Source organism: Vigna radiata, unplaced genomic scaffold (genome assembly GCF_000741045.1).
Source record: "Vigna radiata var. radiata cultivar VC1973A unplaced genomic scaffold, Vradiata_ver6 scaffold_601, whole genome shotgun sequence".
Lineage (NCBI taxonomy): Eukaryota > Viridiplantae > Streptophyta > Magnoliopsida > Fabales > Fabaceae > Vigna > Vigna radiata.
Window position 1 is genome coordinate 12,807 of NW_014544255.1, and position 10,901 is coordinate 23,707.

General features: G+C 37.8%; 2 protein-coding genes and 1 long non-coding RNA gene across 5 annotated transcripts; all 3 read left to right on the forward strand.

Moving 5' to 3' along the window:
* Positions 1 to 111: 111 nt before the first annotated feature.
* Positions 112 to 1,115, forward strand: LOC106755523 (uncharacterized protein At1g43920, Chloroplastic). 3 transcript variants are annotated; one of them, XM_022778327.1, is made up of 3 exons: positions 112 to 298; positions 406 to 595; positions 668 to 1,115. In XM_022778327.1, exons 1-3 carry the CDS (start codon positions 216 to 218, stop codon positions 926 to 928), a joined length of 534 nt encoding a protein of 177 aa, XP_022634048.1. In that variant the 5' UTR covers positions 112 to 215; the 3' UTR covers positions 929 to 1,115. The 3 variants fall into 3 exon arrangements, 2 of the variants coding, with proteins under 2 accessions (XP_022634048.1, XP_014493179.1); XR_002667119.1 differs by having other exon boundaries at positions 115 to 335; positions 417 to 595; positions 668 to 1,112; XM_014637693.2 differs by having other exon boundaries at positions 119 to 335; positions 668 to 1,107.
* Positions 1,116 to 1,984: 869 nt separating this feature from the next.
* Positions 1,985 to 7,057, forward strand: LOC106755521. Its single transcript, XR_002667118.1, has 2 exons — positions 1,985 to 2,549; positions 3,991 to 7,057. It is a non-coding gene; the product is annotated as an uncharacterized LOC106755521 (long non-coding RNA).
* A 557-nt stretch (positions 7,058 to 7,614) lies between these two features.
* Positions 7,615 to 10,855, forward strand: LOC106755522 (the record flags this gene model as incomplete). Its single annotated transcript, XM_014637692.1, has 3 exons — positions 7,615 to 7,924; positions 7,997 to 9,742; positions 10,184 to 10,855. Coding segments are annotated over exons 1-3 (2,728 nt in total), but the record flags the coding sequence as incomplete, so codon positions are not given.
* Positions 10,856 to 10,901: the final 46 nt, after the last annotated feature.

Sequence of the window (10,901 nt, forward strand, 5' to 3'; positions counted from 1 at the left end):
AAGTATTGGCCGTTTTTGGGTTTCGTCCCTCTTTCAAAATAAGGTACGATTTAGTCCTCAGTCTTTTCAAAACTTTGGTATTAGTCCCCAGAAACTAACACCGTTAAAAATGTGATGATGTGTCTAACGACAGTTGACGTGTTTGCTGTGTCTCTCTTGACACGTGTGATGGCTTATTTGCTGACATGTTTTAAACTTGTAATTTAGGGATTGACATGTTGAAATTGCTTTTTAAAAGAGAGTTAGGGTTCGTGGTGTTTTTGAAGAGGAGGGTATCATTTCAGCTGGACCGCAGAAGGTTGGATATCATCTTCAACATTGGTGTAGTTTGGCATGTAAGTTGATTTTCGTCTTTGATTTTTTGTCAACAGAAGGATGAATTTACTTTTGAATTGACTTTTGAAGGGAAATGAAAGATGATAGAGGAGGTACTGGTTGCACACGAAGGAGCATAGTTTCTGGAATGTCACAAACATCTGGATCCTCCTCTCACTTAGCTTCAAGAAACTGTGGTTGTGGGGAAAGATTGTTGGTGTTGAAAGCAAGTACATTGAAGAACAAGGGGAGAAGATTTTATAGATGTAGAAATTGGGCAGTAAGTGAGAATAAATGGTTTATATTGTGGTGAAGTTTCTATCTGTGATCTGTAATTTTTTTTTTTTTGCAGAGTAATTCAAGTTGTAACTTCTTTGAATGGGTAGATGAAGAAGATTTTGAAATTGAAGGAAACTTACAAAGGAAGAGTGAAGAAGTTGAAGTGTGTATTGAAAATGTTGTGTTGGATCTAAGGAAGAAGAGAGACAAGTTGAAGAAGAAATTAGAGCAAGAGAGAAGAAATAACAAAATGATGTTGGTCTTTTTTGTATTGTCCTGGGCATTAACAGTTATGTTTTGTATTATGTTTGTCTTGAAGATAAATTGTAATTAGTTAGGTAATATGTTGTGTTATGGATGTACTATGCAATTTAAATTGAATGAAATGTGAAAGTTCAGTTGAATTTTGCCCAGTTGAATTTTTTTACTCGTTGCACTTCATTGATTTTAAATTTACCTGGTGTTTTGAACCCGGTTCAGTACTAGATCATTGCTAGACATGTTTAAAATTGATTCCAATGCTTTCTTCAAGTTTTAAATGATGAATATGGATGGTATTGTTGGTGCAAAGGTCATTTGATTCATTGTACCAAATTCTGGTTGGTTGAGTTGTGAAAAATATGTCAAATCTGCTGCATAATCTGGTCACAACAAGTCCATTCTGCATTGATTGAATTTTGCTTCCAAAGTCAGTTAGAACAAGTTTATTTTGAGCAATAAAAGTTGGTTATGCAAAGAAATTTTGGTTGTAATCAGTGTCTTTGAATTTGACTACCTTAACCACCAAAATCTGCAACTAGTTCATGCTGCAACTATACCAGAAAAATGGTTAAAAATTGGTGGTTTGAGTTGTGATTATGCAGAGTCGAGTTTGGACTTCCAATTTAATGGTTTGAGCAACTTTCTTTTGCCAAATGGAAGTTGTTTAAGCTGCCAACACAAGCTAAATATCCAGAAATCAGAATTTCATTACTGGAGTTAATTATGCAGCAAAAATGATGATTCAAAACATGATTTCATACCTTGGCTGTACAAAGACCAAATAAACCATGCAAACAAGTTTTAAATGATAAAAGAAACTTGTTTAAACAGCTGCTATGCACAGAAATATTGAAAAGCACCAAATCACATATTAAGTTGGTAATTATGCAACAATATATTGGTGATAGAAACAACAGATCTGATTAAAAATTGGTGATAGAAACAGATTTGCAGAGGTGCTAGAAACAACAATATATTAAGCTTGGAATGATTATTGTACAAAGGCTTCAGATTTTCAGAGGCACAGATTTAAGGCTACAGAGGCTAGAAGCATCAATATATTAAGCATTGTTGCAGTACAAAACTGCTATGGACCAATTAAAAAGCATTGTGTCAGGTGGGAAATAAAGGCACCGAATACAGCACAGTGTTGGTAGTCAAAAATAACACTCAACTTTAAAATAAAGGCATTAGAAATAAATAAGTGGTCCAACTTTAATAGTTGTAACAAGTACTACAAAAAATAGTGGTCCCAGCATAGTTGAAATGTGAAAGTACAGTACAAAAAAGTGGTCCATCTATAGGCACTACTGCATGTGCCACTACCTACTTTAAATAAAATATTTGGTCCACTACAACTTGTCTCAAATAACAACTTTAAATACAAAGATTTTCCTCTACTCAATTACAACTTGCTTGAGACCCTAGAAATTGTCCAGCCAGTCTTGAAGAAGCTCTTGTTCCCCGCTGTACAGCCCCTTCTTCTCTGCCTGCAGATCCTCCAGCTTGTGATGTTGAGGATGATGCCCCCCTTGCAGATGCAGCCCTTCCTGCAGATGCAACCCTTGCAGATGTAACCCTTGCAGCAGATCCAGGTGTTGATACAGCCCTTGCAGCAAATCCAAGTGTTGATGCAGCCCTTGCAGCAGATCCAGGTGTTGAAGCAGATGCACCCCTTTTGTCCTATGAAAGGAGTAAGATAGTTAGATAAGAAATAGTTGTAAGTAAATGAACTTGTTAATAACATTACCAAGAAGATTTACCTTTCTTTTCTGGCTCTTCTTACACGTCCTTACATTGTGTCCATATGCATTGCAACTGCGACATCTTATAGCACTATTGCTCTTTGACAATTTTCCATGGCTGACATATTCACCAGCTTCTCTTCTTCTTAATTTTTTTGGCCTCCTAGGAGGTGTTTTGTAAATGGGAGGTAGTAGTTGTGGATAGTCAGATGAAGGCCAAAGTTGTTGTCCATTTATAGGGCTTATAATTGGTGCATAGCAAGTTCTATAGGCTTCTTTCTTATAGTAAGGATGAACATATAGTTTTGGGTTTTCTGACTTGTAATGAATGGCAGCAACGGCATGTCTACATGGAATTCCTACTAAATCCCACAAATAACAAGTACATGTGTGATTACTTAAATCAACAACAAACTTGTCCATGGTAAAGCCATGAGTTACTTCAAATTGTGAACCCCCTGCCCAAACTGGAAGCCAATTCCCACTCTTTTCAAGAACATTGCCCTCTTCATCTTGCTCTTCATCTTGCTCTTCCTCTTGCTCTTCATCTTGATCTTGCACCAATTCTCCCTCAACATTCCCCTCTTCCTCTTCGTCATCTATTACTAAGTCTTGTACTTCAACATTTCCCTCCACCCCACCAATATCTTCTTCATCCATAACAAATTCTCCGTCCATAACAAATTCTTCCTCCATAACAACCTGTTCCTCCATCTCGTGCTCCATCTCATCTACTCTTATTTCGTCTACCTCCTCATCAAATGGAAGAAAATTTATTTCCTCTGCCTGACTGGGTTGGCCATGTTGAACATAGATTTCAACTTCCTCCTTATTTTCCTCCGCATAGTTAGATAACAAAATGGCTTCTCTATCATCTCTTAGTGGTCTGAGGTTGTTCATTGCCTTTTCTTTCGAACTCTTCCACCAAAGCTTGAACTCTCCATCATACTTGAATTCTTTTACAACTCCCACCGCTTCAAAGTATGACCACATGTCGGGATCGATTCCCCTAATAACATGTATCTCTCCTCCCACATATTCTATACCCTTGTTGTTCATGAACTTTCCCATATGATACAAACATACGTCAAAAACCATTTTTCCTACATGTTCAAATAAAAACTTTCCACATTAGACACATAATGCAAAGCAAAATGCAGATTACACACACTCTCGCTTTTTTTGTTCACGAACCATACAAAACACAAATTAAACTAAAGCTATAAAATTACTGATGGAGGACCATCCAAGATCAACATAGGACCTTTAACAAGAGCCATGTCCAAAAGAATCCAAGAGGAAGAGGGAGTACTCACTACTTTACTCTTATGGAGTATTAATTACTAAATCCTCTTTTTCTTTGTAAAATGACTTTACCTTACTTTTGTAGGACATTAATAAAGAAGAGGAACCAAGTCTGTGCAACTCAAGGAAGCTGGTACAAAAGCAAAGAACAAAGGCAAACAAAGTGGAAAAGAATACCTCTGGCGCTCAGCGCCATCTTCTTGCCGCCCAGCGCCAGCAACATCAAAAGAATACCTCTGGCGCTCAGCGCCATCTTCCTGCCGCCCAGCGCCAGCAACATCAGATTCATCTTCTTCATCGAGTTGCTGAGCTGGCAACTGTAGCTTGCACCCTAAGCTTCCCAAGNTGTGTAGCTTCCCCAGCACGCCTCTTTTACACCTTTAGTAGCTTGCTAGGCACGTTTTGGAGTCCTCTCTTCATCTATAAAAGGGAGACTCATACCATTGTAAAGGCAACTTTGAATTGATAATGAAATGCTGTTGAGATTTCTCCAAACATTCCTTTCAGAGTTCAAACACTTTGTGCCTATTCTGCACATTCTCCTCTAGCTTCCTTCCCCCTTGGAAGGCTTTCGGAGCTTGAGAATCCTTGCTTCTTCCACACACCTTCATTGAAGCCTTCATCAAACACCTTCCGTGCTTCTTGTTGCACCTTCATTCCGCTGCCATCTCTGGACTTGGAGGCTGTTCGTGATTGAATTCCAACGATGCTTCCATCATTTGGCATCAAGAGCCAGCCGTTCCAGTCACGCTTCAAGAGCTAAGTGTCTCGTCCCAATTCCTCTGTTTTTCCGTCTTGTACTGTTCTTTGCACTGTCGAATTACTTTTATGTTTTGATTCCTTCTGATTAGAGTGAATTTTGTTTGGTTCACTGTTCCTTAGGTGTGTTTCATCATTTTAATCGGTGCTTTTTGTTTGTTTTGATTCAATTTCAACCTCTACTTTCAGATCCGTATTGTCACGGTCATGTGCAACTCTCTGTTGCAGTTTTAATTTGTTTTACGTGTTGATGCTGTTCAGCTTTCGATTTTTATTTTTATTTTTTTTTTTTTTTCGTTTTGCGTATGTCCAGTGGTTGCAATCTTTCTATTAATCATGACAAGCATTAATATCGTATCTGGCTTGGCTGATTTGAATTGATAGTTGTACTCTTTGTGTTTCAATTCCAACTTCTGCAGAACAATTGCATCTCTCGGGTTTTCATATTTGAATATAATTTTCATCCCGAGTTTGGTATTATATGCTTCAGGCATGTTTGTTTGATGATTGCAACTGTGTTTCAATTGATACCAACTTGTAAGCTTCACAGCATCTCAAAAAAAGTAGTTGAGTTGAGTGAAATATGCTGTCAAAAAAAAATAAAATTTGCATCAAAGATCAATTCTGGCCTGATTTTGTATAATCTGTTTGGTCCAGAATTTTTGTTTCTGAAGCTTGGTACAAGTTCCTTTGAAGTTCTTAAACATGTGTCAAACTGTTTCAACTAATATTACAGGTTGATTTGTGAAAATCATATTTCAGTTGTTTCAAAATTGGAAGAAACTGTGCTATCATTTTTTCCAGACACTGTTATAGTGTTTACAGCTATGCACCGTGCTGAATTTTCCTTGCTGTCTGATAGGATGTATGAATCTACTAGCTATTAATAATCTTGAGCTAGATCTAGTTGTTTAGGTAAATTCTTATTGTTTTCTTGATCTATCCAGCTTTGCATCTCAGATTTTCTTTGTTTCTGCTGCTGTTTGCTCCATTTTGCTGTATAATTGGCAACTCAATACGTGATTTGGAGCTTGAGTCTGTTTCTGTGCATTTAAACTGTTTCTACAGGTCTAATTGAGCATTTGAAACTTATTACCATTGTTGGTTTGGTCATTTTTCCCTGCCTATACAGACTATACATTTTGGTTCCATTTTGCTTGAATTTCTCAACTAGACCATTCATTTTGAGATCCTGACAGTTTTGCTGCTGTTTCATTGATTGTTGAATCATATTTTGAGCATTGAAAGTTGATCATGACTGTACATTTGGTCAATCTTCTCAAATTCTGCAGAACTCATAATTCCACCATCCATTTTGAGTGAAATTGGCAACTTACAGTATCATTTGACATATTTCACTAAATTTGTGCATGTTAACTGGTTGCACAAGTTTATTTGATCATTTAAATCTAGTAGATATTGTTCATTTGGTCAAAATTGGACTGCTTTGCAAAATCACCATTCCATCCATCAAATTTGCTTGATTTTGGGAAGTGACCTAGTGAATTTCTGTTGCAGGCCATTTCTTTGTTGTTTGAGTATTTGAACACATATATTATGATCATATAAAGTTGATTGAAGTGTCATTAAACCATTTACCTCACTACCATTCAAATTCACCACTGCTGTTTCTCATTTTTCAGTCATTTTCACTGCTGCAGTACGGCTTCCTAGCTATTTCCATATAAGATTTTTGGTTGTGTAAAATTGGATTGGCAAAAGCTGGGATTTACCTTCTAAACATTTCCAATGTTCACCCACATCTAAAAGCATAAATAAAAAGCAATTCAATCCCTGCAATCCAGTTCCAGAAATCAAAAATCAGAAAAAAATATCAAAACTGCACTTCATTGGGGACTTTTATCAAATAGTTTGGAAATTTCATCAAACAGTTTCACTGCACAGAATTTCCTCATTGTTTTTGAGTTTTTCTTACTTTTATAATCTGTTCTAGTTCCTTTCCTAGGCTCCTTTTGTGTGCTACCTTTTATTCCAGCTGTATCTCACTTGAATTCATCATTTTTGGCTTCCATACTATGCTAGCAAATTGGTTTTTGGCTAATTAAAATTCTGGTGNAGCANCTGACCATTAGCTCACNGTTTGGTGTATTTGGCAGTGGTGTGTGACTTCTTTTTGAGGTGATCCAGGTTCCAGCAAGCTTCCTCCAAGAGGGTAGCATCTTAGGGAGTGGAGAGTTTGTAGAATTGGCCACAAAGGTTGTTCTCCAAGCTGCATTCTTGTGCAGTTTCAGCAGCATTCTCCACCTTTTCCACCACAAATTCAAACACTTTGGAGATAGGATATATTCAGATTTTGTAGCCTACAATTTGTATACATACTATAGCTCATTTTATCACTTGTATGACCTTGTATCACGGAACCTTTGAAGTTTAATTTGTGTTACAATTTTCAAACTTAAAGTAACTTGGGAAAATGCTTTTCAAGCAATTCCAAGTCTACTAAACAACATTGTAATAGTTAGCTCCCACATTTTAGAGTGAAAGTGTGTCAAGGGGCTCCAAGTGTCACTTGCACTTTCACATAGGGCCGCTTATCATTATCTTCCATTTCCATTCATTTACTTTACTTTGCTTGATTGAATTTTATGTTTTAAGTCTCCGTGATACTTAGGAGCGTGTTTCATTTAGTTAAACCTTCGTTTGGTTTCTAGGAACATAACATCCTTGCATTCAAAAGGTTTTGAAAGACTTCTCTCTGGAAACTTGGGTGAGAAGCGTCAGGAGACACTCTGGCTAGGAAGGACAAGGTTTCTAAGCTTGTCCATTGTGACTCACCTCTCCTTCCTGGGAGCTATTCGGTTTCTTTACCTCTAGAATCTTTATAGAAGTCATTCACCAAAAACAAACAAATCCTCTTTTCAAAAGTTTTGATTCATACTTGTGCAAGGCTTTCAAATCTTTGTGAAAACAATTTCTCTACTTCACAAGCATGAGTCATTCTAGTGTTCAAGGTAATGTCACTCAAGATCAGGAGAACATCGAGTTAAGAGAAGAACTCAATAGAACCAAGACTGAGCTTAATGAGCTAAGGCAAATGGTCGCCACTCTTACTCTCAATCAAAACGGGCACAACAACGGAGCTCACTCTCATAGGCAAAATCATGATCAAGATGATCATTCCCACCATAGTGAACACCATACCTACCAACCTTATGATCACTATCAACGCCCTCCTAGGCGTCATCACAACCATAGAGAACATCATGTAGAACCTAAGCTTGATCTTCCTCCTTTTTATGGTAGAGATAATGTTGAAGAATACTTTGAGTGGGAGATGAAGGTTGAACAAATTTTTGAATGCTACAACATAGATGATAGGAGGAGAGTGACCTTAGCTACCTTGACCTTTCAAGGTGCAGCCCTTTATTGGTGGACATCCATCATGAGAGACCAAAGGATGCATGGCGACTACACAATTCAATATTGGAATGAGCTGAAAGCAGCCTTACACAGGCGACATGTCCCNGCCTACTATGCAAGAGAAGTCATGGATAAGCTTCATCGACTTCAACAAAGAAACATGAGTATTGAGGAATANNGACAAAANTTAGANTTACTCATGTTNAGAGCTGGGATCAAAGAAGAGGAGAGATTCACCATAGCTAGATTCCAGAGTGGATTAAACTATGACATTNGAGATAANGTAGAACTNTTACCTTACTTAGATCTAAATGATTTTGTCCAGCTATGTGTGAGAGTAGAAGAACAAAATAGGAGAAAAGCTTCCACCAAGAGAACCTACCCTACCACATCATCATATAAGAGAGATTTTAAGAGGGAGGGTAGCTTTCCAAGATATGAGGAAACAAAGGAGAGAGAGCGAGAAAGACCACAAGACAAACTCAAAGGCAAAGATAGAGANCTAAAAANAGACAAAGAAAGCTATAAGGGAAAAGAACAAAGGACTTCAAGAGAGCCACCTAGAGATACCAAGGGTAGAGAGACTAGATGTTTCAAATGTGGAGCAAGAGGACACTATTCAAATGAGTGTCACTTCAAAAAGAAAACCTATATCCTTGAACATGAGAGTCCAAGTGAAGAGTCCTCTTCTAGCGCATCTGAGTTATCCTCATCTGAGGAGGAACATGAAGCTCCACCTTGTGATGGAGATCTTCTCATGGTTAGAAGACTCCTTGAAGCAACGCATGTGGAGTTAGAACAGACTCAACGAGAAAACCTCTTCCACACTCGCTGCAAAGTTCTTGATAAAACCTGTTCTATGATTGTGGATAGTGGTTCTTGTTGTAATTGTTGTAGCTCTAGAATGGTTGAAAAGCTAGGCTTAACTCCTACCCCTCATCCTAACCCTTACAAACTTCAATGGATAAAAGAGGATGAAGGAATAGTTGTTAAAGAACAAGTAAGTGTTCCCATTTCCATAGGCAAGTATGAAGATCAAATCATTTGTGGTATTGTTCCAATGGAAGCGGGTCACATCTTACTTGGACGGCCTTGGCAATTTGACAAACAAGCTTTGCATGATGGAGTCACCAACAAGATAACCATTCAACATAAAGGCAAAAAGATTATCCTGAGCCCTCTTACACCATCACAAGTGCGAGAGGATCAAATATTCCTTAAGAGGAAGTTAGATGGTGAGAAAAAGCTCCAATCTACCAAAGCTTCCAAAGAGAAAAAGTTGAGTTTGGTCGAATGTGCCTCAACCAATGAAGTTGTCCCACCACACTCTTCTAAAAATCTTTTCCTTGGACAACCTCACTTTCTTCTCTATTGTAAGGAGACACTTCTTTCCATAAATCATCCACTTGATTCTCATCCAAAGGGGTTACAAAAGCTTTTAAAGGAGTTTGATGATTTATTTCCTAAAGAGGTTCCAAGTGGATTACCACCTCTTAGAGGAATTGAACATCAAATTGATTTGATTCCTGGTGCCAGCCTTCCTAATAGGCCAGCTTATAGGACTAACCCCACAGAAACCAAAGAGATAGAGAAGCAAGTTCATGATTTATTGGAAAAAGGATGGATACAAAAGAGCCTTAGCCCTTGTGCGGTGCCAGTGTTGTTAGTCCCTAAGAAAAATGGTTCTTGGCGAATGTGTACAGATTGCAGGGCTATTAACAACATTACAGTCAAGTATAGGCACCCTATTCCTAGATTGGACGATATGTTAGATGAATTACATGGAGCAAACATGTTCACCAAGATTGATCTTAAAAGTGGATATCATCAAATCAGAATTAAAGAAGGAGATGAATGGAAAACCGCTTTTAAGACCAAATTTGGCCTTTATGAATGGTTAGTCATGCCTTTTGGCTTAACAAATGCTCCTAGTACCTTCATGCGCTTAATGAATCATGTCCTTCAGGAATACATAGGCAGCTTTGTTGTAGTCTACTTTGATGATATTCTAATCTATAGCAAAGGTTTTAAAGAACATCTTCACCATGTTAGGAAAGTCTTGAATTTGCTTAGACAACACCACTTATTTGCCAACTTCGAAAAATGTACCTTTTGTCAAGAGAGTGTTATATTTCTAGGCTTCAAAGTGGGGAAAGAAGGTGTACATGTTGATCCTAGCAAAATCAAAGCTATCCAAGAGTGGCCTATCCTAAAAACAGTGGGAGAGATAAGAAGTTTTCTGGGTCTAGCAGGTTTCTATAGACGTTTTGTAGAAAATTTCTCAACCATTGCTGCTCCCCTCAATGAACTGTTAAAAAAGGAGGTGCCATTCAAATGGGATGAAAAACAAAGTCTAGCCTTTGAGACCTTAAAACACAAGTTAACACATGCACCCATTCTACATTTACCTGATTTTTCCAAAGCTTTTCAAGTAGAATGTGATGCTTCCGGGGTAGGAATAGGAGCTGTGCTTATACAAGAAGGTCACCCTATAGCTTATTTTAGTGAAAAACTTAAAGGACCTACATTGAACTATCCTACCTATGACAAAGAACTGTATGCCCTTCTTCGTGCATTAAAAGCTTGGGAACATTACTTGGTGTCTAAAGAGTTTATCATCAACACTGACCATGAATCTCTCAAGTATATTAAAGGGCAAGGAAAGCTGAACAAGCGACATGCAAAGTGGATCGAGTACCTTGAGCAGTTTCAATATGTCATCAAACATAAAAAGGGGAGTACTAATGTTGTTGCGGATGCTTTATCTAGAAGACATGCATTACTAGTTACTCTAGGTTCACAGATTCTAGGTTTTGATGACATCAAACAACTTTATGACACTGACACTACCTTTGC